The 26,992-nt window shown below is 38.3% G+C and overlaps 2 protein-coding genes across 8 annotated transcripts in view; one reads left to right on the top strand and one right to left on the bottom strand.

The window, feature by feature from the left end:
* LOC134528535 (glutathione synthetase-like) overlaps window positions 1-8,865 on the top strand; it is a 46,271-nt gene extending 37,406 nt beyond the window's left edge. For all 5 annotated transcript variants that reach the window (XM_063362244.1, XM_063362245.1, XM_063362248.1 and 2 more), the window contains 3 exons: window positions 1,842-2,103; window positions 7,971-8,248; window positions 8,616-8,865. In XM_063362244.1, the coding sequence (XP_063218314.1) occupies window positions 1,842-2,103; window positions 7,971-8,248; window positions 8,616-8,760 (685 nt within the window). In that variant the 3' untranslated portion in view covers window positions 8,761-8,865. The remainder of the gene's footprint in view (window positions 1-1,841; window positions 2,104-7,970; window positions 8,249-8,615) is intronic.
* Window positions 8,866-13,550: 4,685 nt separating this feature from the next.
* The window catches only part of LOC134528532 (sister chromatid cohesion protein PDS5 homolog B), a 70,735-nt gene continuing 57,293 nt past the window's right edge, over window positions 13,551-26,992 (bottom strand). For 2 of the 3 annotated variants that reach the window (XM_063362234.1, XM_063362235.1), the window contains exons 20-24: window positions 26,421-26,686; window positions 20,466-20,750; window positions 18,248-18,280; window positions 18,092-18,142; window positions 13,551-15,361 (exon numbers count right to left, since the gene is read on the bottom strand). In XM_063362234.1, the coding sequence (XP_063218304.1) occupies window positions 15,290-15,361; window positions 18,092-18,142; window positions 18,248-18,280; window positions 20,466-20,750; window positions 26,421-26,686 (707 nt within the window). In that variant the 3' untranslated portion in view covers window positions 13,551-15,289. The remainder of the gene's footprint in view (window positions 15,362-18,091; window positions 18,143-18,247; window positions 18,281-20,465; window positions 20,751-26,420; window positions 26,687-26,992) is intronic. The other variant, XM_063362236.1, reaches the window with a different exon arrangement.

The raw sequence follows: 26,992 nt of genomic DNA, 5'->3' as shown, positions 1-26,992 counted from the left end.
AATCTTTAACTTTGAGAGAAAAAAGAACGTTTAAGCAAATAATTGTTTTAACACATGCAAAATCGCAGAATTATTATTATTAACTTAAAGTAACGTTTATTTGTTTCATAACAAACTCGAAAGAAAAAAAAATGGTTATTTGAAGAACATTGGCTCAAGAAGCACAGGCACTAGCGCATGGCGGTCGGGACACCGACTGGCGACTAGAGTACTCCGCCCGCCGCCGGTTTGGTGAAACTACCAAAAGAACTAGGAATAAATTTTAAACTCCCGGTTCTTTTACTATGTCAAAAGTATCGGGATTTTAAACTCCCGGTTCTTTTACTATGACAAAAGTATTGGGAAATTTCTGGTACTTTCTGGACCGGGATTTCCTGGTTCTGAACCCTACCTATAACTAAAAAGGCTTGGCTGAGAACTGGAAAAAAAAATTTTTACCTGTTATTACAACATTTTCTGCCACTTTTTGGTTTTATATGTTTATGAAACACTGCAGATTCACCAATAAATTTACCAACCAGCACTAATAACATTCAGTCACACCAAAGTGCTTCTGGATTAGCAGAAACTAAAACACCAGGCTTCCAGTTGGCATTAATGCCAATCAGACTATCTCATGTCTCAGTAGGGTGCACGTACCCTACAACTTTGTTGTGTCTCATGATTGCATGTAGTGTTTAAAAATTTGAAATAATTCGCAACAATTTTTCTTTATTAATGCAATATTTTCATTTGTAGTAATGACTGTTCTTTTGTAAAACATTTTGAAGTTTTTTTTTTTTAAATCAAGCATTGGAATCTGCTATACAAATGAGGTGCAATAAATAAATTTTTATATTTACTAATATGCATTTAATTTTTTTTTATATGACAGTGAGGATCTCTGAAATTAGTTACAGGAGTTTTGAATAATGTTTGCTGGTCAAAATTGATAGAACAATTATCACTCCAAACAATTGTTTATTAATCCAAACTGTCATAAATGAAATTATGATTGGTGCAAACTTAATCTTGTTACTCTCAACAATGATAATATATTTTACCAGGATATTTCATCCAGTTGTATGTGATTATAAATTGGATAACACTAAATTCCAAAACTTCCAATATAAAAATTTTTGGCATAATTTTGAAACATAAATTACATTATCAGCATGTAGATTATTTAATCTCTATTTTCTGCAGAACCTGAACCCTCATTAAATACAGATTCCATTCTTTCAATTTCTTTAGCATCAGATCTAAATTAGAACACTGTTTAGTAATTTGGAATAATATAAATACATCTGATAGTGATAAGATCATAAAGATACAAAACAAAATAATCAAACTTATAAATCTAAAACATACCTATTCCTCAAACCAGATGAATGGATCTACTTTTGTGTCATCCTTCAAATGGCTATTTTTTTTTAGTAAGAATATGGTTGGTTTTGACAAATAATGGGGAAAGGGTGTTTATCAGGGGTCTGCAAATTCTCTTGGTGGACATGAGTGCTTACATGGAATGAGCGGGAAGCCTACAACTTACGTAGTTTCGGTTCCCTGCAAGAATTTCCGAAGATATCCGAAGTTTTGCGTTTTGGTATTAACGCCACTTCAGCCGCTAAATCAGAAGTTTCTAATGAAAACAAGCATGTTGTGACTAACCTAACCTAACCCTTCGATTTTTTTAATTTCAATTTTTGAGAGAAATCCGAAGTTGCACGAACGTGGGAGCATTCATCATTTGAGCAAATATAATTTTGTTATTTTTTTTTTTTTTTCAACTAGTAATTATTAAACTTTCAAACTTTCAAGCTCCTGCCAGGGTCTCATTTGAAAGTGTATGTGGAATGCAGGAGGGGGGACGCGGTGGCGGTGGTGTACTTCCGCGCGGGCTACTCGCCCGACCACTACCCCGGCCAGGCGGCCTGGGACGCCCGGCTGCTGCTGGAGCGGTCGCGGGCCGTCAAGTCCCCCTCCATCCAGCACCACCTGGCGGGCACCAAGAAGGTGCAGCAGGCGCTGGCCCGGCCGCTCGTCGTGGAGCGCTTCCTGGCGGAGCCCGCCAAGGTCGACGCCGTGCGCGAGATCTTCACCGGCCTCTACTCCCTCGACTTCGTGAGTGTCTCCGTGCTGCTACAACTGTTATCACTCGGAGTACTGGACTGAATCTACACTGGAAAAAGCTGGAAAAACACCACCCTGAAAAATTATACAGTAAAACCTTTTTTTTTTGCAACCCCATTTATTGCGACCACCTCTCTATTACAACCCGATTTCGAGGAACCGTGAAAAATTGCCGAAAATCCGAAGAAAATCTGACAGAAAATAAGTTTCTTGTGGTGAGTAGCGTGTTACTGCGTTTCTCTTGCCGAGTGCTGTACTGCCGTAGGCAGCGCATATCTAAAAATAGATACCACTTCCTGTCGACCGCTGTCAGCGCTTGACAACCCCCATTCCACGTCCCTTTGCCGGCAGGGTGCAGATAAAGGTTTTTGTGGCAACGTGTTTACGTTTAACTTTTTGCAAGTGTCTAGTGTGATACGCAGTTAAGGCAAAGCTACCTGCTGGATTTCTCTTGATTTTGATTACTATCGGTTGACAATGTTTGCTTAGTTTTTGAAGTCCGATTTGGTATATTTTCTGGCTTGAATTTGTGAACTATTGTTGATGACTTATGCGGGTTTTTTATTTCCGATTTAGTGTATTATGACTTAATAAATAAATACCATTAAATATTAATTACTATTAATACAATGCCGTACCATGCGCTGCGGCCGATCTCGGATGCTGCTTGTACTTGTTAACAATCACGTTATCTGCTTCATTTTAAAGAGAGTAAAAATATATTAAAACTGTCAGCAAATTGATAAAAGCTTTATGTGTCCGCAAAACAGGGCACAACACTGGTCCGCCAGTTGTTTTCATTCAAAACGTGGCTAAAGAACTTGTATGGATCAGGCTGAAAACATCAGGCAATACGTGTAGGTTATAAGGAATCTTGCTATGAATTGAGATGTTATGTTTTTCGAGTAGATAGACACAGCGACCGACTGGATGCACGCCCGCCTCGACTTGTTTTAACTGCTGCGGCGATGTTTATTTTGACAGCTCAAGCAATTATATTTTCCCGTGGGTTGACAGAAAAAGGTCGCTTCACCCAGCATAAAAAAAAAACTACGCCACTTATTCCCCACGCAGGAAACACACTGGCTGCCGTCTGTCTCCCCCGTATTTATCTTTCTCCTAACATTCCACGTCTCGCCTCTCGCGCGAGCAATAACGAAGATTCCACGCATTGGGCCGTTTTATGCTTTGTTTGGTGACAACAGCTTGACTTTATTCGGTATATTACTTTTCATAGGACCCTTGCTATTAAAATACATTTTTATTTAAGTTTGAAAGCTTGTAAATTCCTTGCCAGAGATGACTGAACGCGAACTTGGTGTGAAAAGTGACATATTTTGACCCCTCCCTCGCCGCTTTAGTACCCCATTCATAATAGCCCAATTTTACGTGAGAAGGGAGGGTGAAAAGAGCATTTTCTCACTGAAGTTTTTTCAAAGGGGAGCGAAGTTGGGGTGTTATAAGGGAGGACACTAGATGGTTTGTGTGTGTGGGAGGGATGAGCTAGCCTTGAAGAATGTTAACGAGGGGAGGAAAGGGTGAGCTTATGCGTAGAGATGGTGATTTATAGCATTTAAAATAATAACATTTAGCATTTTGAATTTGAAATTTAGCATTTTGTAGCATTTTTAAAAACAAGATTTAGCCAATTCTCTGATTTTAAATTACTGAAGAAAAGTATATTTTTAAAAAGCATTAAATAATACGCATATTAATTATTAACAACCACAGAAATAAAGATCTAGCACAACTACAAAGATAGTCTATCTTGGCAGGTTTCCAAACAACTTTTTAGCACTTATGAGTGCAATAAATTGAATACTTAAAATTGCAATAAATATTTTTTAGCCATGTTCATGGCCATAGTTGATGTAGAGTGCTCAAATAAAAAATAATGTTATTGAAACTCGTTTTTTTCAATTTTCGCCTTTTTTTGGTTTTTGATCATGCCAGAAACTGTTGCTTGCCGTTATACCGACTTTTTTTCTTCATCCGATTTCTCTGTAAATCTTTATTTTTCTTTTTTTTTATCCAGCCTGATGTCCCTCAGATTTGATGTGTTTTTCAAGTACATCTTTTTTTTTCCATTCCAGACGGCGATTACATAAATTGCACATTAAAATATTTGTATCACTTTCGTAGAACTGTTCACTTTTGTATTCATTTATGCGATCGCGAATGGAAATTACGTTTCGTCCCATTTTTACCACGAGAAATAACAGTATACAACACATTCACAAGTATATGCACGTATTTGTAAACACACCACCTTCCACAGACTACACAAGAATGTGGCTTTCACGTGAAACACAGCCAGAAAAAGGGACTTACACTTGTTAGCGCGGCGAAGCAGAGATGTCGCAATATGGTGGCCTAAAAACTTGTACTCTGCAAGATGACGGACACTCTTCCAGCTAGTTGTTCTTTGCTTTGTTTACAATCGCGAGGCACGGATGGCTAGAGGCACAATTATATGGTAATGCGCGATAAAACGAAATAACACCGAAAACCGCTTGAAAACACGAAATAAAACGAAATTGTGCGAAATCCGCGATATGTCACGAAAGTTCATCTATCCTGATTATTTACGTTTTTTTTTTCCATTCTGTAAGGACAATTCACTACCTTCAGCACAATCAAATATTTCTTACAGTAACTAGCAGCCATATATGTATATTATATGCGACGGTGATTCATTATAGATTTTAAAATGAATTCTCGGAATTAACGTAATATTTTCTTTAAACGGTAATCTTGTGTACCATAATAATTTAAGATGTTGATAACTATGATACAATGGCCGCCGTTCACTTTCTGTAAATACAAAAATAACAAACTTCCAAAATATGTTTTTCTAAGATTACGTTTTTAATCATTAAAATATTACACACTAAAGCGCATTGCTTTTACTGTTTATTTAAAATAATGTACGTAGGCTACGAAAATAAAATTAACCCTGCTTAACGTAACGATTGTAAATAATAAATAGTACATGTTTATGTCGGTATTAATTTTCACGTACCTATGTTGGTATTCGGTATGCGTTTGTATTCGCATCTATTCTCCATTGTTTTGATCTTTCCAGCACGGCAAGTTTTTGCGTATTGAGAGGTTAAATTCTTCCTATGTGATTAAAAAATTTTTGATAATGCCTAAAACTAAGGTTCTGCCAGTGACCGATCGAAAGAATTTTCCAGTGAAGGATTTTATATCAGTGATAAAATTTTAATGTGCAAATTCTGTAACTGCAGGCTAGACTACGAGAGACGCGATACGCTTGTGAAACATGTCGCGAGTGAGAAACATAAGCGTTTGAGGCAAAACTCATCTGTTAAACGACATCCTTGTCTAAGAGTCTTTAATGCCATTAATTTGCGGTTCAACCCAAGAAATGTGAGTAGGGTTAGCATAGAAGATGCAAACCTACAGAAGTCTCTGCATAACTTGCCTTCTGTTTCCCATCTTCCCATTGATACATTCATACATGGCTATGTTGCTTTCAAAAAAATAATTGAGGATTAACTTTCATTGACAGAAACAAGCCAAATTGATGTTGCAAAGGTACTTTGCTCCCTTAAAGGGGACTACAGTGAATTTGCTCAAGCCAGTTTAAGGGCAATCTGATTCCCAACATCAAATGTTGATGCAAAACGTTCATTTTCCAGGTACTCACTGGTAGTTAGTTACAGAAGACAACGTCTCACTCCAGAAAATGCAGAAAATTTAACTATGATAGCATTTCAATAAAACCGTCTTAATAGTAACTTTGGAAGTCCTTAATTGTGTAATTTTGTAGTGTATGTGATTGTAATTAAGTCGTGAAATTTTTAGTAGTTATTTAAAAGTTTGAATTTATGAATTTGCAAATGAACTTAATAATCGATGAATTTGCAAATGAACTTAATTGTAATTAGATCATGAGGTTTTAGTGTTTATTAATATTTGTTTTAATAAATTTGCATGTCGTACAGAAAAGCAAGAAAATTTTGCCGTGGGTATTTTGAGCAAAAAAATAAAACCATATAACACCGAAATCTTTATTTCTTTACACCGAAATTTGTCTTAAAATAACACCACAAAATCTTGACTCTACGGATGGCCATTCTTCATTCCATATTTAGTAACAATAGTTGTTTTGAATGACGTGACGATAAGATACTTGTGCTGAATACGCCATAAAATGATGGTTTCTTTTGATACTGAACTGGAACGAAATACAATCAGTAAATAAATTGTGTAGAGTGAAGACGAATCTACGTTTTTTACCTTGATTTCGCATTTATCTCGGAATAGTCTAAATTTCGCATTTTATAGCAGAAAAAATATAATTTAGCATATTTTCGCATCTATTTCGCGAAAACGAACAATCACCATCCCTACTTATGCGTCATGAAGCCGCTGCCACCAGCCAGCTGGGCGAGCTTCGTGTGTGCCCACTCGCGTTGCAGAACCTACAGCTGCCATATTTTTAAAGGAAATGTCGCATTATTTTTTTGTTATTCTTACATACATTATTGGAAGTATTAAAGACGACAAAAAAATACGCTGTGTGTTAAAATTAACAGATTTTAATGATATTTCTTTTTTTTTTTTTTTTTTTTAATTTTTCTGATTTTCACATTTTGGTCAAAATGTCCAATTTTTTTGACGGTTCCTGAGAATGTATTCGTAAAATCACTGCCTTATTAAATCCGGGGTTCTAGTGTATTTAACTACAGCAAGCAGAAAACGTACACTAACCAGTAAAAATAAACTGTCTTTTGACATATTTTCTTTAGAGGTAGCCTGTAGGGCGACGGACTTGTCATGAAGGTTGAAGTGGGTTTAAAGCAAAGCCGTCTAGCATTATGAGTGACAGCATCCTGCCATTGTACAGCTGGTTTCTTAGCGAGTAGCGGTTTGTGTGTGGGGGGGTGGGTGGGGGGGGGGGGTAAAACCAACTGAAAATTTCGGAAAACATCTATTACGACCCCCCCCCCCCCCCCTTCTCTGTTACGTCCCTATTCCTGGGAACCGTGGGGGGTCGTTTCAGAGAGGTTTGACTGTATTTGTTATCCAAGGTTACCACAGCCCACATTGACTTAGTTGCTATTTCAGCTAATTGGGCATTCCTGAAAACTAAATGTCCATTGTTTTAAGCAAAAATTATTATAATTATTGCACACTGTTTTGTAGGATGTAGTATGATATTCATTTTATTTAATAATACAGTAAAAATTTGCTAAGTAAATTTTTGTCTTGGTACTTAATAATTTAGATAATTAACTGGGAAAACTTATTATAAAAAAAAAATTTTAGGTGCTAAGTTTTTAAAGTGTGAATAAGGAATTTTTTTTTAAGTGAGAAATTTTTAAGTAAGATTTTTTAATTAGGGTTTTACTGTAAGTTCTCTCTGTTAACTGAAATTTTTTTTGGAAGTTTGATATTTCTACAGTTACTAAAGGAAATAATTGAGCTAACAATATTTCAGGTTAAAAGTGCTACTTGAGCAATGTTTTTCCGTGACTACTTTCAACCTGAGTAAGTATAAAGTATAACTATAAAGTTTATTTAACAGTGACTCTTAATTAACACATCCCAGGCCATTACCACTGTTGGTATATATTACTAATTAAATCATTCACCTTTAAATAACTCATACTGGTATTTAGAATTATTTAATTTTACTGTTGTGTGTCAATACGCCCCTGTTAGATGTATTAATATTATTTCATTTCAAATACGCAAACACAATGGAACATTGTATATTTTCCAACTGCAAATAATCTACTCTTTTTACTGAAAAAAGTTTTATTGAATATGAAATCCTCTAACACATAAAGGGAAACACGAAGCTGTAGTGCCGGTGATGTCTGCAGGACGAGTTTGGTGAGAAGGCCATGCGCATGGCCCTGGACAGCCCTGAGAAGTACGTGCTGAAGCCGCAGCGAGAAGGCGGGGGCAACAACGTGTACGGCTCGGAGATCCGAGACGCCCTGCTGGCCATGAAGGACTCCAAGGAGCGCACGGCCTGGATACTCATGGAGCGGATAAACCCCCCGAGCCAGAAGGGCTACGTGGTCCGCCCGGGACTGGAAGGGCTGCCCCCCTTGACGGATCTCGTCTCGGAGCTGGGGATATTCGGGGTCATTATCGGGTAAGTAGCTTTAGCTTTCTTGCATTTTATGTGATAGATCAAATCCCTGTTTTCTCGAATACGAATCTATGTCTCAAGGTTCCAAACTAAAATAATGTTCAAAAAAATGGAAAATATTAACTATGCATGGTATGGGCTAAGATTGTATGTAATTTTTTTCCTCTTTTGCATTGCTTTAAGTCTAGTCTATACTCAATGTATAAATGCATTTGGCTTGGAAAGATTTTCCGACAGTAAAAATAGAGTTTGTCGTGGTATTGTGACCCGACGCCATTAAATCTGTTGTGCTGGTCATATTCCCGAGAATTGAGACCAGCACATCACTAACATTAGTGAACAGTACAAGAACATGTTGTGTGTGTTTCAGTGACGGTGCAGACATAGTCGTGAACCAGCAGGTGGGCCACATGCTGCGCACCAAACACAGCTGTGCCGACGAGGGCGGAGTAGCGGCCGGCCTCGGGGCTCTGGACAGCCCGTACTTGGTCGACGACGTCAGAGGTTGTCCTTGACGCGCGCCTTACTCCACCAGGTCATGAACTGTCTTTGAGATGTGACATTTTTGTTAGTAAGGTTTTTTTGTATCAAGGTATATATTATATATTTTCATTACTACATGTTTAGAAATTTTTATTTTGTCCTATATCCAGATCTCAAAGGTAAAAGTTAAGATTTTTTATTTGTTATAATTTTTTTTTAACGGACATCAAATGCTTCTTCATAAATCTTTTTGTTGGTGAGGTTGTTAGCTACATTTTAAATTGGTAGTTATTAATGATTTTAGAGTATTTTAAATGTAGCAAATCTACATAACGCATTTTACAAAATCACTGAATTATATGTATAATTTATAATTAATTTAACCATTTGATAAAATGGTAAACTACTTGAAGTATCATAATGTTTTCTTGCAGTATGATCTGGGGGGGGGAAAAAAGGATAAAAGAAGGTCTTTAAATGCTGACTTCAAACTAGGGGTGTGAGGGAAAGGAAATTTAGCCTCGGGAAAATTTCAGAAGGGAAAATCAAATTTCACTCGGGAATTCGGGGGGGGGGGGGGGGGGGAATCATAAGCTATATAGGATGCCAGTAGGTATATTTATAAGTTTTGGAGTGTTTTTACTACAACAGCGCCATTAGAAAACAGACTTAGTATAATGCTCTGTTTTCATGTAAGAAACCGCTAGGAAACCTTTTACATGATTTCACAGTATCTTTAATGTAGCTATCCTAACCAAATCAACCATCCACAATGTTTTAAAGTATTTATAATGTAGCTAACCTAACCTGACCATTAGTTATCATGAGTTGTCCAAAATAAACATTCACGGACACACGGCAAACGAAAAATATAGCGGTGTACAAATAAATACAGTTGCTTGGTTTATGGTCTTTCCTTTTATCAACACCACCATATTTATTTACAATGAACAAAAAAAAAACCGAAGATGCAGGATCGGGGGTTTGGCTCTCGTGTCTGTGAAAAGAAGGCTTCCCATCTTCAATCCGTTGTTTTGATGGACCTGGTTGTGAAGAATTTTCTGTAACGGGCCGTGAACTTAACAATTCTCGCAGTGTCTCATATTCCAACTTTAGAGTTGGATGTTCAGTCAAGTGCCTTGAGACCCGATGTGCTGCCGTAGATTGTTTTCAGAGTTTTATTGCATGTTGAGCCGGAAATTAGGCATTTCGACACGATTTTTTTAAAATTTTTATTATAATTTTAAATTATTTTTGGAAATTTTATTTGCTCTATAATTTGGTTACTAAAGGGCGATTTACACTTTGTTAGTCTGGTGTACTCCCTTAAGTTAAACTTTGTGCCAGTAGTCTGAAGCACCCTTCCCAGAGATGTATCTGATATTTTGCAGATTTAATACTTTGCTGGCAGCCAGCTTAAAATTTCCCTCGCTTACAGGCACGTCCCAGGCCTGTAACGTTACTTCACTTCATGACTAAAACCGCCTACAGCAGCTCTGGACGAGCTGTTACCATTTCTCAGAGGCAAGTTGACCATAGCCTTTACTGTCACGAATACGTATTAGGTTCACTCCCCTGGAAGCACGTCATGGATGCTTGTTCCCAGCGTTGTTGCGTTTTCTCCCCCCCCCCCCCTTACTCCACCCCTCTCCCCTCTCAGTTCTAAGAATTCGCCTAAGACCAATGACCGGTCATACACTCCAGCAGGCAGCGACCGTCTCCAAGGACGCCTCGCATAAAAAAATGTGTGTGCCAAGATGGACCGCACACTATACCTAGCGGCAAACTCGCTAACCGCCCAGCCAACTTACCCTGTAGGCCGCCAGAGTGTAGCACTAGACTGCGCCATTTATTCCCTTGGTAAAGCAGACGCCTTGGGCGAGTCGATTCTTTTTTTATTTCAGACACCTCTCAACAGGTAGCGCTAAAGTCGGCCCGTGTTACCAACTTCGAGACTTCAGTCAGAGTTTTTTTATGACGCCCACTCTGGGAACTTCGGGACCTTTCGGTCCGGACTCCCAGCCCCCTCCCCTCCACTTTTGATTCAAGATTTACTTTAATTACGAGACGCGGTTCTCCGCGGAACACTTTGCGCCGCGACTGTTGACGGACCGTTTGATTATCGGCGAGTCGACAAGACACTGCAAGACTTCCGTCCGGCCGCAACCGACTATGTAGTCGCTTAAATAAGGGATGCTATCCCTATAATCTTCTTTATGTAGTTTAGTCCGTCTGCGTAGTACAAGTGTAATAGTTATTTTTCTTTTAAATTTATTTCTTTTGAATTGAAGAAATCAACCGCGCCCAGCCGCGTAATCGCGGGATCCAGTTCCCGGCTGGCGACGCATCTGTAAATAGAAGCCAACTCCCCTGTCTGGTGAGTGACGATCCGCGACTTTCCCCAACCTCCCCTTAACTTTTCCGGGCATTTTCTGCCCCGTATACTGTCTGTGTTCAAGTTCTGATCAGTTTTGATTCGGAGTGTTCCAGACACGGTCCGAGAGCCGGACACCGAATTGGCATTTTCATCTCCCTTCCACAAGACACAAGCACCCTGGCATCATGTTCCCGCGTGATCTCCGGGAAACGAAGCCCCGACCTCCGGTGATTCTGTATCTTTTGATCCTTTTTTGAACTTTCTTTAAATTATGTCGTAAGATGCAGTTAATTAGATAAACATAATTTCTGGACTTTAAGTATATACACTGGGATTATTTAGACATATTTGTATTTTTTTATTGGTTTATGTATTTTTAGTAAATGAAACATTTGATAATTTCATGTACGGCCGGCCAATTAATTTTTTTTAATACACCTGAGAGCTGTTTAAGAATGTAATTAATATTGTACGTTAATATTTTCTTGTATCTGTTATAAGTTTCCTCAGTATGGAGTAATTATATTTCAGGCGGAATCACACCTTGTTTTTGTTCATTTCTAATAAACTGGTGAAACCTAAAGATCCACCTAGCAAGGCAAAGATGGTAATCAGACCGTGGTTTGCTGCTACAAAAATAATAGCAGTTAGCATGGTCAGAACCTTGCTACAATGTCTTGAATTTAACACTAAGTTTATCATTGCTTCTAGCAAAGTAGTTCCAAATACGCATCTTTTCTTCAGCCATGTCTACTAAACAACTAAACAAAACAACCAACATGTAACATGAACTAAATGACAAAATATATTACCATAATTTTATATTACTATGTGCCCATGTAAAATTCCCCTAATATTGTGGACCTCAAATAAACATCAGAAAAGAAAATTATTCAATTTAATCTTATTTTCACCATTTACGTGTCACAGGAAAAAAAAACTGATGGTTCTGCCATCTCCTGTAGGCTGTAGCGTAACCCCGCTTCTAAGTGACGCACTGGCCAATCGCAGCTGTCCCTAATAATTACGTCACTGTTTTTTGTCTTTTAATTTTTTGATGAAACAATTTTAGACGTAATACAATTTCATTCTGGTAAACAGAAACATTAATACAAATATAAAATTACGAAATGTGCAATATACACAGAATTTGCCAATAATGCGGCAAACTATTAAAGTAATGTCTTGTTCAGCGTTGCGTTTCAGTCCGTTACGTAAGTTTAGAAGATCGTGATGTATATCATTTTCCGAGATTTTGTTTTCCCATGGATATACGTTGACATAAAAAAATAATTTCATTAATAAATGTGTTATCTATATTAAACCGTAAAGCAATCTATTGTTACTTTTATTGTAGGCCAAACGGGCCGTTGTCACAAATATATTTTTTTTCCCGAAAATACTGGGAAAAATATTATTCCCTCCCAGCAGGAAAAAAAGCAATGCCCTCCCGAAACTTTTCCCGAAATTCGGGATCCCGCACACCACTACATCATACTAAGTCATAAGTATACTTGTGGTTCGTTAATGTCATAAAGGTGTACCTGCTGTAAATGTAAGTTAATATCAAATAGTTATACCTATGCATGTACAATATACACCAAAAATTAAATGTCATAGAATGCTATAAACTATTAGTCTTTCTAATTCAGTTTATGGCACTAAACACAACTTTTCTTTGCATGAGTTGCAGATTTAATTGCTCTTTAAGAATTAAAGCTTGACTTGGTTTATACAAAATAGTATTTAACTTTCTGATCTACCAGTTTTCATAAAACACCAGTGTTAGGCCTGATATGCTTGAAAGTGAAGACGTAGTCCGAGGGTAGAAGCAGTATTGATGGTATAAAAAAAAAACGCACACACACAAATTTACATAAATGTTCATCAATGAATATAAATCAATATTAATTTTATTTAGAACTGACATTAGCAATTACTCCTTGTCAGTTTTGTTTTTAATTTGTATTGATTATGGTAAGTCATAATTTAAGTTTTTTTTTTTTTTTAAGAAATGCCACGGTTTTATGTACAGTATTGATCTTTGTTGCACAAATGACAATTTAAATTTAGACTTTCGGATGTCAATATAACAGCATTACAGTGTATTTCACAAATTTTAAATCTTTGAATCAACGGGTTTTTGTGTTTACTAGTTTTCTCATGTTTGCTCCAGTTCTCTTTTTTTTTTTTTTCAACTAACATTAATGGCAACCACCTGTACCAGATTATGCAAATGTTTACTGTAAAGTTGACATCCTTTTAAAATATTGTGAATAGTTTGACTTACACAAGGTAATCTTCTCATAAGTTCAAAATTGCATCAAGAAACTCTAATATCTATCCAACTGAGACTCAAATAATTATGATTTAAATGTTCCAAACAATATATGTGTACATCTAAAAATGTTTATTCAAGGTTCAAAAATAATTTCATACTACTGATAAAATGTGTAAATAGTGATACATTTATTTATACTTAATAACCAGTGACTGATTATTTTACAACTGTTGCTCACAAACTGAAACATTAAAATATATTTATCTTGTACAACACAACTGATAAAATGAGTATTCAAAAGATCAGAAATCAGATGCTTACAGATAGACACACAATGTGAACTGTCCTTAAGCTAAAAATGCTGACTACAGCTAGATTAAAAACACACACACACCTGGAGTATCATTATAAAAAAAAACTATAAATCACTCCACTCCTGCATCAGAAGCTTGAGGTCTTTATCACCTATGAACATGCTCAATCAAGACATCATCCTAGCCTCAAGTACAGAAATGCAGAGTAATATCTCTTTAAAATTCCTGAATCTATACCTTTCTTTGGTTGCATGTAACTAATTCTGGATATTTCCCCCTCTATCCCTTGCGGATGTAATAAATAAAGAAGGTTTCACAGTTTATTTACCTTTCATTCATTTATTTTTGGTATTGTTCATTCTAAAGTACTCAAACTGTCCAACACCTCATTTACTAATTGGGCACTTGTGGTGTGTGTGACAGTGACTCAGCAAATGACACCAATCTCTAAGCTTTTGTTTTCTTATCTTCTGAACACTAATGTTATTAGTAGCTGAGTGACCTGCCTCCCACCTTTATACAAAACATGTTCACAATGAGAGTTCTTAGTAGAAATGATGAGATCCAGAGACCGAAAGAGCAACTCCGAGAATGATGATTTGTACAATGTCCTCACGTGCAAGGCCAACGAACACACGGAGTTATGATCCTACACTAAAATATCAACCATTGCAGAAATGTGAAAATTATGAAAAATGAGAGTAACATTATTATAGTCAAGAATTTGCCTAACCCACAATCTGCATCACTATTTCTCCTTCTGCTCTTCCAATAATGAAATTTACATTTGATTGAAAATGAAAATCCCAAGACCATTTAATGTACCATTCAAACCTACAAAATCCAAACTGAAAAAGTATATTACAACTCAAAGTCCCCATCATGATCTAATCTTCACTTATTTAAGCCATTTAGATGAATAAATGGCCCTGCAAAGTATGATTTCACATTACTGTAGCTAGCTTCACTAAACATTGTCAGTAACTAAACACTTAAGTAAAACAATTTTTTATAAAAGTCATAAAAATAAATTAACTTCTTAGCCTACACATTAACACTGATGTCCACGCAAACCATAATACATTAAACAAACTTGTTGCTTGCTACGCACTGGAAAAATAGTCCAATTCTGCATCTGCTTTATGAACTAGGTCTGGAATATACAGTACACTACACCACTCCACTTTACTAACAATTCCATAACAACTTTATGATTTCTGAACTTAAACTAACAAAAAGATTTTGTCAATGTACTGACAATATTCAGTCCTGTATTTTAATCGGTGCAAGAAGGTAAGTATGAAAATATCTTACAAATGGTAAATGAAGTTGCAAATAACTTATCTGGGTCGTCTTCCTGATGTTATCATCTTGGAAAAGACGTTAAACTCACAGCAAAATACTATGAATAATCTGCTTGAATATTCTGCAGTGTTAACTTCACAAATCAATGGTTAAAATCACCAGCAATAAATACGACCTGGAAGCTGTTCTGGCGCATGTCAACTGGTCACTAGCATCACTAGCGTCACTAGCTTCAAGTCCACCGAAGGTCCCCAGCTCCGCTCTGCGCCGCACTACGTACACTCTCACATGATCTCCACCTTGGGCATGCTGAGTGCTGCTTTCTTGGCAGGAGGCTCCATGGTGTCGTTCTCGCTCTGAAAACAAGACCACTCTGTCAGCACACGTGACGCACCTGATGATACTGTATCCACACAGTTGTACTAAAATGCCTATCTTGGCATAAGCATGAACACAGAAATTTTTTTACCCTTCTTTCGAGTACCAACCAGCCACAAACCCGTAACAAAGATGTAGTGGCTGTAGGACAAAGAAATGTATGCTCAATGACAATGGCCTAGAAGCACAAGAAGCCACGTCTACCTGGTTCAGTTGCCCACTAGCATGGTTACCATCAAGTTGGTAACTGGAGAGCTTTAAAAAAGTATTACTTTTAGAAAATTTTGCTGCAAGATATTTCAAACACTTTTTGGTCAAAAAGAGGTCAAATTTGTGTGGTGCTTAGACAAGTGAATACAGTAATACTGGTACATGTGCATCCCAACTCAGAAGAGGTCGAGTGGACAGCCCGAGGAATGAATGACAGGAGGGCGTTGCTCAGACGCTCACACTGTCGTAATACCTAGAAAGCAAACTGTTTTCTCGTTCAGAATTACTTGGCACAAACACCGCACCACATCCCTCATTGCCATTACCCTCCGCACCGCTTGCGGCGGTGCAGAGCGCTAGACAATGTGAAAGAACTTGCCACCATCAGTTGCCTTGAGCTCACGTTGAAGTACTGTGAAAGGTCTTTAGTCCAGCACTTTCGAGACTGTGGCCACGTTGGATTAGCGTACGCCAACATATTTTCAACGGGAATAGCAAAGAAGTATTAATACACACAACAACGTGTTTAAAATAAGCTGTAATACAGATGAGCGTTACTGTTTAAAAATATCTATGATGTCACGTTGCACCCGTAATTCGGATCTCTTCAACTAATCATTACAGAAATGTATCCCTGAAATGTCAAATGTAATCCACTAGAAAATACGAAACAGTGTTGAAAGCACTGCACAAACTAAAAAATTTGACATGTGTCTCTGGTGCCGGATCACAGAATCACGACTTGAAAACCTTCCACAGTACCGAGAAAGGGGGATATGGTCACACCCTCTCTCCACAAGCAATTATCAGCTACTCGAAGTGCTGGCAATAACTAACAACCAATAAGATGCCTGCTTCCCTTCTCTGTCCCTGCAGCAGTCTACATGGCTTCAACATTTTGAAACGGGTGAGGGAATCACCTTATAACATTCGCTACAACTCCAACTTAATCTGAGCAAGCAAGCCTTGCAAACCCTGAGCTACTGTACTCCTTGGGTTGTGGGCAGAGTGAGTGAGGGGGGCACATAAACATACCTCCTCAATTTCCCCCCTCCCTTCCCAACCTGTTTTATGACTATTCAAACCATACAGCACTATGCAAGTGCCCCTCCACTCCAACCATGCTCTAGGGACCACAGCGGCACTGGTTTTAGCAATTGCATTACCACACCCATAACTAGGGGCCGGAAAAATTCGCAATTTGCGATAGATGCGATTTTTTTGCGAATTTTGAGGTTAGATGCGATTTTTTACTAATTGTTGTTATAAATGCTATATTTGCGAAATCGCGGTAAAATTGCCATTATCGGGCGAAAAACCACTATAGAATGCAACAAAATGGCTTGAACACACAAACTCAAAGTATTTTTTTTGAAAATAGCCACCATAACACAATTACCGTAAACAATAGCTTCTGACAAGGCTTGTTGAAGGAATAAAATCCGAATCCTAACCTTTATTTATAAAACATTCCTTAACCAAATATCACGCATGATAGTATAGAATAAGTAATTTTGTAAATTTATTCTTTACGATTTACTCAAGATACCGTTGAATGTTGTTTAGAAAAGAATGTTCACACTACTTATCGACGCAGTTATTTTGTTTTGTTAGATCACATCACGTTCGCCTACGTTCGCCATTGCATCGTGTGTTGCCTGTTCATGAAGAGTATCTAACCTAACAAAACAAAATTTCCCGGGAAGCGCATCACGGAAACCAACAACCTAGAAAATATCTAGGTCGTTGACGGGATCGTAGTGAACTTGCAAAGATAAAAATGAAAATATTTTAAATGCTGAAAACTACTACAAATATTTTAGTACGCGGTTTTTTACATTCGTTGATAATCACTTTAGTCTTCAAATTTTTTTTCTGATCAATATTTTACATAGGGACAAATCATACATTTTGTGGTGCACATTTAGCGTACTGAAGTTGGTCAACTCGAATCGTCAGTTTGTTTCCATCTGAAATTACTAGTGGTCAAACGTTTGTTTACAAATACCGTTTAATGATTTTGGTTTGTGTTAAAATTCGTCATAATGGGTATAAACACTATTACAACTTCTTGTATTGTTATGTAACTTTAATATCTTATGCAAATTTCTCAAAAATAGATGCTAATTTCTGGAAAATAGATGCTAATTTTCAACATCATAAATGCTAATTATGTAATAAATAGATGCTAATTTTTCCAGGCCCTACCCATAACCCAAATAACCTGTTTCCGTAATAGTTGCATTACTTCTTCAACATGATTTTACAAATATTCACAGGATTATCAATTTTTAATTCTTCAACTGGTTTATAAGATTAAGGTAGGTTATTAATAAAATGGTCGAGCCATTAAAATTTAAATATATTCCAGAATTTTTCTTGCACTCTTACATAACAGCTAAGATATACCAATGGATTCATGAATGTTTAGTAATGAATACGAATACTACAAACCAAAATGATAGAGGATGACATGTAATGTCTAGCATGCTACTTACCTCTTCTTCTATACCTGGTAACTGGATTTTAGTTTCCGATGCTTCAGAGGGCTAGAAGAAACAAGAGACTGATTGTAGCACAAAATAATGATAGCGTACGAGGAAAAGTATGCCATGAATCACGTTCTACAAACTACTAACAGCAAGTGGAGTTACCTCAGCATCGATGCACTCCATTCCTTCCTCCAGCTGCATTAAAAACATAATAAAACAGTGTTACAAAGAAAACTCAGTTTGACTGCAACAACCATTCAGTTCTTACCTGCACATTCAGTAAAGTATGTCTCGTTTGTTTGTTAAAGAGCATCATTACTATTAAAAAGAGAAAAAAAAAAATACACAGCTAGGAAGATATGCAAACCAAGCAGTTACACAAATAAATATTTTTCACTAAGGATCCACTGGATTCTAGAAGCAATAAAGTAGTCCTACCATATTAATACATGTATTTTTATAATTTTTATCTTTTAGTCTTTAAAATAAGAGGTGATAATAGTAGTGTTGAGAACATATTTTTTTACTTTTTATATCACAATTATAAATTTATGAAACAAATAGTAAAATATATATATTCTATTTTACTATACACCCACCCCTCAAAGTAAAGCTGTTTGATTTTTTTAAATTATGTAATGACGCCAATAAATTATGGTATGATTTGAAGTAGCGCTGTCATAGATTCGAATAAAGTTTTATTTTACGTGAATTTTTTCAGCCCAGACAAAATGACAAGAGCACTTATGCAGCATTAACCACAATGCAACAAATCAACATACAATATTTTGCTCTTTCCATAATAGCAATTTGCTTGATTCAATGCATGTTTGGACTTGTAAATATTGTGTGTAATTTAGTGCATAGTGTTTGGAACATTTGAATTTTGAACTTCCCGTGCTGCTTGCTAGCAGCGCCAAGTTTTTCAAGTTGGCTGCCTGCCAAGGCAGGTATCCCTGCAGCTTCCGGCAACGAAGCAACAGTTGTTGTTGAACCATCATGGCGGTAAGTTGTGCTATCGTGCACGCTTGCTGCCAATCGAGTTGTTTGCGAGTGCATCAGCATTAATTGTATCGTTTTTATCTGGATTTTACAGTCTTGTACGTCTCTAGACAAAACAATGCATATGTCACAGATGACGGCCTGAGTGTACACATTACACCATCCTGTACGTCAGCAACAGCTCTGGAGAAAAAAGCCAGCCAGCTTCAAGCTAGCCTACTAGGCTGCGCTAGAGGCAAATCATGGCAGACACACATTAAGTAAACATTTAGTTTATGATTGTTTAAATCTTATTATAATTGAAATATATTTCCTATATTAATAATTATAATTTTGTAACACTTTCCACGAAAAAGTGCGGGTTATTAAGTTAACTCAACAAGAGACCGAGCGCGCACGTTGCATGCGTACGGCGAGCTATCGATATCGATATTTGACGACGTGCGCTCACTCTACATTGGAATGAACATAATTAAACATGGATAATGGCAACCGGCTACATTTTTATATGCAATACTTAGCTGCGACGAAGACGAACAGATAAAGTTTAAAACGTTTGAAAACATCTTTAAAAGAAAATTTACACATCAGACAACTTTGTATTTCTGTAAATTTAATACGTAAACGGTAAAATCCAAATGAATAATAGATTTCAAATATAAAATACACTGTTTTATATGGGAAAACTACATACACAAAGCAGTTAGAATCTAACAGCGGGACCAAAACATATTGAGACTTTTTTTCCCTCCAAATTTGGACGTCTTAAAATAACGGTGCAAAGATTATGCGATAAAACACGGATATGTATATGGACGACTCGATTGAAAACAATCCATTACTAATCGATTGTGTAACAAACTGCTATAGTTGACCTCGAATGTCTGGCGTGTTTACAACAGTATTTTCATCACGTTTTTCGTTTAGTCATTTTGTTAATGTTTTGAAAGTCAGAGTTAAAAATTGGGGTTTATATTTTCCAGTTAAATATTGCATTTTGATTGTAAATGTCAAAGAAAAGCAGCCTTGTTTGGAAACATTTTACCATTGTTGTAGCTGATGAGGGGAAAGCAAGATGCAACCTTTGCAAAGCTAAAATTTCACGTGGTGGAAATTCGACACGTGGCTTCAACATCAAAAATTTGTCGAGACTTTTAATGTCATTTCATGACCGTGAAATATATTATGCATATATATATATACACACACACACACACGCACACACACACACACACCGTGCATATATTTTTTTTTACCAAATGTGATCACGTTTGTATCTTTATGCAATACTTTTCAAGTAATTTGGAGCATATTTTACAACCAACTTAAAAAAGCACTAATCGGTCAAAAAAATCGGCGTGATCGGCCCATCCCGTACCTTGGCGTCGGTCTGGTCGATGCCGGCGGCGGGCGGCGCTATCTGCCGGCCGCGACCCCTCTGGCGCCCCCGGCCCTTGTCCGCCAGCACGAAGGTCATGCCGGTCTTCCGGGCGGCCTGCAGCTCCGGGGGCAGGAAGTTGCGCGTGTTCACGAACATGGGGTCGTCCGGCGGCCGCAGGTACATGTCCGGGATGCGCGCCTCCGACGGGAACTCCTTCATGTCGAAGTTCGTCGTCTTGGCGAAGATCAGCGCCAACGCCACGTCGCAAACCGCCCAAAGTTTCTGCAAGCGTGACACGGAAATACATACCTATTAGCACAAACAAAACAGATCACAAATTTGTGATGGGCCGAGGGAGAGAGAGAAAAAAAACCTTAAAATATTATCACACAAAAAACATGAACTGAACGATGTAGATTTAAACTTTCCAAACCAAATACATCACTTAACATTCTTTTTAGGGGTGAGCCGATGCCGATTGCCGATTATTAAGATCAGCCGATTTTGGTCATTTTGGTCATTTGCATGATCGGCTTCATGCATGCCGATCCTTTTTGCCGATTACCGCTTTCTGAAGACAAAAAAATCTCTACGTGAAACAAAAGCGCTGACATATTTTTTGCTTCAGAACTGTTGCTTGACGTCTTAAAGTAACACTTACGTTACTTACGTGTTTTAATCTTTTCTGCAGAAAAAAAAATTAAGTAAAGTTATTCTTAAAAAATAAACATATTCATGAAAAGTACGTTTGTTAAAAAATAGTAAACAAAAGCACACCAAATCGTTTAATAAGTCATGCATAGGGGCCTGTTCTTTTCGCGATCGCGATTAAACGACGATAAACGCGAAATCGCCATAACACAGCGTTTTTACACGAAATTTAGTATTAAAACGCAAAATCGCAGTGTTTTTAAAGCGAAATTTAAAAACTGGGTAAAATACTGTCTCGTCACTGATAAACAAACACCGCAACATGGCCGCCACTGAACATTAGTCATAAATGCACTAAATAAACAAAAGCTTACACACGCTCACGTTATAATGTTAAACTCAAAAATATACTGTAAAAATACGTAAAACTACGGCGTTTATTTTCCTTTCCGGCATAATGTTTGGATAGATAAGACAAACAGGCGAAGTTTTAAGGCCTACGTACACCGCTCGGGGCACTGACGTCACCTTGGAACAGCGACACCCGATAAATACAAAAGCACGCAGATGATTGGGCGAACGGTGGCTGTGTTTGGAACAGCCTTACGTGAGTGGCCATACCACGTCAGCCGGGGGCGCTGGCATATAGTTGGAACTGCGTCTTAATATCAAGCAGAAAGCATTTTAAATCGCGCCAAAAAGCGGAAAAATGTAAACAAACATTCATTTTCGAATGGTGTGACGATGATGATTAGTTGGTTAACAGTGTGTTATAGATTTTGTTAAAGGGATTAATAGATTTCCAGATTAAGTTATGGGAACAACTAATAATCAGTGTCTAAATCAAAAGTTTGTCATATAAATATATGTAACCTATTTGTTTAGGGTATTCAGTAATGAGTAGTTTCAAGTAAAATTATTTAACTTAAGTAATTTGGAGCACATTCATTTTCGAATTGTGTGACGGTGATTTTTTAGTTGGTCAACAGTGTGTTATAGACTTTGTTAAAGGGGTTAATAGATTTCCAGATTAGTTTATGGGAACAACTAAAAATCAGTGTCTAAATCAAAAGTTTGTCATATAAATATATGTAACCTATTTGTTTAGGGTATTCAGTAATGAGTAGTTTCAAGTTAAATTATTTAACTTAAGTAATTCAGAGCATATTTTACAACCAACTTAAAAAAGCACTAATCTGTTAAAAAAATCGGCATGATCGGTACCACATTTCTGGCATCGGCATGATCGGTACCACATTTCTGGCATCGGCATGATCGGCAAATGTGGTGATCGGCTCACCCCTAATTCTTTTACCGAAAAACTACACAAACTGAAGTACAAATATTAAAAGTAAAAATCTCAAGCAATAGGACATGAAAATAAAGTAAATTAGTGTTAAATTTTTTTCAAGGTACAGTAAACTCCCGGTATACCGCGCCCCGATAGATCGCGGAATCGGGTATATCGCGGGTCAAACCATGTCCCCCAATCAGAAATGAATAATAATAATAATAACACAGTAGAACCTCGTTAATTCGTGATGGTCGGGACCGAGATAATCACGGATTACCGAATTTCACGGACTAGCGATTAAAGCCCGGAAGGGCTTGTCAAGCTTCTCAGATACCGGCGTGCAGCTGGGTTAAGGCCAAGGTCATGTGACGTAACATCTACCGAGGCTTACTGCGCCTTGGCAGCAGATGGATAAAAAATAGTAAACTCTCCATTATTCGTGTTAATTGGGACCCGCCAATGCCCGGCTAATTAAAATCCTGTAAAAAAAAAGTAATAAACCCGGATAATCCGTTCACGGTAAAGACCGTCTTCGAATTAGTCTCGGCTTAAAAAAATACGGCACTGCCTAGCCATTAGTTCACGGTCATTTACAACAGCCGAAGAGAGAAAGATAAGATCGTGCTGAACTTGCACACATAAATTTTGGGTAGTCCCCCCCCCTCCCCCTCTCTCTCAATCATCCCACTTCGTCCAGCCGAATGCCAGCCAGACACGTCACTCGCTACTCGCCAGGCGCCGTGCGTTGGCGGGTGGAAACAAACAAAGGGAGACGGGAAGCAGAAGTCAAGACATCCCCCTCAAGTTTAAAGAGTGACAAATGTGACAGCTGAAAGGGGGACGACACAAAGGGTCGGTACAAACAGCGTTGCAGAGTTTGGCGGCCCATGCGAAGGCTTGCAGTGTTTGCCAGCCGCCGGCCCGCGTGACGTTAATTTTAAGCGCTGACAATTTTTACTTCTCTTTTTTTTTCTGCACTTTTAAATCGTCCCGGATTATCCGATTCCCAAATTAGCGCGTCACGGATTAACGAGTTTCTACTGTAATAATAATGGAATAAATGATTGACAGCCGATTAGGATAATTTTGCGTTGTAACTCACAAACTAAGCATCGGGCAGAAAAATGCCTAGGTGTAGAAAATGTCCGCAGTGAAATTCTAAACAAGATATCTCTGTACATTATTCCTCTATCTTGTTGTGTTTTCAAATTATGATCCAATCCAGACCAGTGTTATTTTCTGAAACATTAGTTCTTAACATTTTTTTTAACCCACAAATAAAGCATCGGACAGGGGACCCGATAAAGCCTACCGTCCAGCGACATTATCCAGCGTGACTCGGCTGGGGATTGATTTTGGATAGGTTTGGTTGACGGCAAGCGCTGGGAGGGGAGAGGCGAGCCGAGAATATGCGACCAAGACACCCGGGTAGACGGGAGGAGTGGAATATAAGCGCCAGATGAGAGGGGCGATTAAGCCGAAAGGGGGTAAGTCTGGTGACCTAGAGTAGTTCACTCATTTCCGTCTGCACACTTCTCGTGGTCACGTGTGTTGACAAGCGGAGACATATAAATGTTTTGTTACAACTTGAACCTACAGACGTAATATTATTCGTTGTATTATACACGTTCATCTTTTTACTTTGGTATAATGTTTTAACATTAAATAATAAAGTAAATCAGCTAGCGTAATTTTAATTATTGCCGAGGAATTCCCAGTGGTCCAATACTTACGTGAACCATACTGTACCACGTTTGCCGTGAGGTAGTAAACAAGCCCCGGAAATGTTTATGTGTAGCGGCCTCCCGACCTTTAACCAGAGGCTGGGGAATATAACACTTGCCGATCCGAGCCACATACACTCAGCAACTCGACACAGCGTTTGATGGAATAAGTAAAGACAACGTTTAACAGACTTTTTAATACGGCGCCACTGATTGCGCTAAAATTATTTTGGCGCAATTTTTGTATCCCACATGTGACCATTTATAATTTACTGTAAGCATGGATAACAAAGTTTAACCACTTTACACGATAGACGATTCTTTATTTTATATTGTACGAATGCTAGAATAGTTTTTCACGTATCTGCTGCATACTTCTGCAAAAGACACGCTATTTGTAAGTACGTAAATCTAGAATTTTTATTTTGTCAATCAAACTCGGTACTTTGCGATTCATATTCGGTTTGAAGTATTACTATGGCCTTTCTATTTAGAAGACTTTGACCACAAAATCGTGTGTAACCGCACACACTGCACTTACTTTGTTACGGACACTCAGACGAAGCAGATACTGTGGCTGACACCACGAGACTGGCAGCAGCTTGTGTGCCGCACGTGTGTATGGCGGCGTGTGGCGCGCTCGTAGGCCGTGCGACAAACTGTGCGCGGCATGCGGAAAAATAAAAAATAAAATTCAACATTTAATATTTATATTTACAATTTATTTTTTTTATTTTTTCACCCGCGTTTAGTGAAAACTGCGGATGCAAAGTCCGCACAAAGGCGGGCCGTCTATACTGTGCGTGCTTGCCGACCTATTAGAACACAGGCGGTGTTTTATGCCTTTTGACCTTGGTCACATCGAAACATCGCGGTTATGCAACAACGCGGGTAAAAGTTATGTCCCCCGACAACCGCGTTAAATAGGGAGTGTACTGTACTTAAATTTAACTTTAACAGGGAACACTTATTAGAAGAATAAAATTGTAGGTAGGTATTAAAAGGCCAAGTGCTAATATTTTTTTTTAACTTGTTATACAGGAAATTCTCTGAAGTGGGATTTTCATAAGACGGTTTTAATGTAGGTATTTGGATGTGTTCAACAAAAAATAGCTTGTGTTGCAGAAAAAAAACAAGCACTAACAAGACATTTACAAATACCTTGGGAAGCAATTTCAGGAATTTTCAAAGACCTTTTAGTATTATTTCGACGTGACTGTTTTTTATCACGAGTAATTTTTTTATACAATCAAAACTAAACATGAACAAATATAATATGAAATTTTCTACTATTCGCAGGAACATACCAATTTTTAAGTCAGAAAGCTAAAACCTTTTCAAAAATAATTTCCACGTGATTTCCAACTACCGTATTTGCTCGCGTAAAGGCCACGCCCGCGTATAGGCCCCCCCCCCCCCCCCCTTTTTTGTAAACATTTTTGAGAAAAAATTTAAATACATGTTTTTCTTGGTTTATCTGAGGGCAGGGTAGCTTGGCATGCATCAAACAGCAAGCCATGTACTGTGAGCGGCGGGAGGTGATTTTGTAAGCGGCAGTGATACAGAGACTGGTATTATAGTTTGTCCGTTCTCAGTAGGCCGTCGTGAGGCATGCCAGACGTAAGCAGTTAGTCCTATCTAAAACGACATAAAGATAAAGAAAGCTGGACTCACGGGCTTGTGTTGATGTGCAGTGTTGACGGAGTAGAAGAGGGGCGGAAGAGGGGAAGTGAAGGAGGAAGGGAAGTGGGTGGAGCAGGTACCTACACTCCTTTGTCTGGTTGGCTGGCTAGCTGGCAGGAGGGAGGTTAAGCCACGCCTCTGCCTTCCTCCCTCCCGCCACAGCACTGCCTCTCCTCCCTCCAGACTAGCTGCCTCTCTCCCCCTCCTGCCACCCTCATTAGAACAAAGACGCACGACTTGCCCGTTGTTCCGCCAGCTGTTTAATTTAATTAAAATTTAATTGGCGTCTAAATAAGTTGTGGCGGTATTTCATTTTGCTTTTATTAAATGTTAGTTTTTCATATCTGAAAAAAAGAAAATCTATTTTTTTCCTCCAAATTCGCGTATAGGCCCACTCACCTTTTTTGGAGTCGAAAATTTGGAATAAAAGGGGAGCCTTTACGCGAGTAAATACGGTATCTGTATTTCATATTAATACTATAACCTGAAGTGAGACGTCGAAAAACTAAATCCAAGCTAGCAAAAGGTTGCTGGATATTGAAGTTGTGTGACTACATCACCCCTGCCTAGGACGATGCAACAACATGGGAGAGCGCTCACGAAGTTGGTGGCGTCGTCGTCCGGCTTGAGGGCGTCGCGGTGGTTCTTCATCTTCTCCACCAGGTCCTTGTAGAAGCTGAAGCAGTAGGCGTCGTTCTTGGTGACGAGCGGCTCCAGCACGAACCACAGGCACTGGCGCACCCGCTCCAGCTGCTCCGCGCTCTCGTGCGACGTGTAGAGCGGGTCGTGGGCCAGCACGGGGATCGCAAACACCAGCATGTAGTCGGGCAGGATGAAGGACAGCTGGCCCGACACCTCCACGCTGCCTGCGACACGTTCACGCGCTCTCGGCACACGACACTGCAGACACTCGCATGCCACCTGAACACTCTGCAACACACTGGGCCGTGGTGAAGTTGGCGTGAATAAAGTTTAGGCTTTTCTTTTTTAATAAATTTTACATCAGCAAGAATATACTATACTGGGATGATGAATGAATGTAATTAATGCAAAAAAAAAGTATTTTTAACACCCAGCTTGTCAATTAAATTCTGTGAATGCCATTCTAATACTAAACCCGGAAGCTTATTACTGCAAGTTCAATGGTAATGTTTTAAACTTATTATGCAGTA

The sequence above is a fragment of the Bacillus rossius genome, chromosome 1 (genome assembly GCF_032445375.1).
Source record: "Bacillus rossius redtenbacheri isolate Brsri chromosome 1, Brsri_v3, whole genome shotgun sequence".
NCBI lineage: Eukaryota > Metazoa > Arthropoda > Insecta > Phasmatodea > Bacillidae > Bacillus > Bacillus rossius.
The sequence above is the reverse complement of the archived record's forward strand: the minus strand, read 5'-3'. Positions and strand labels throughout refer to the sequence as shown.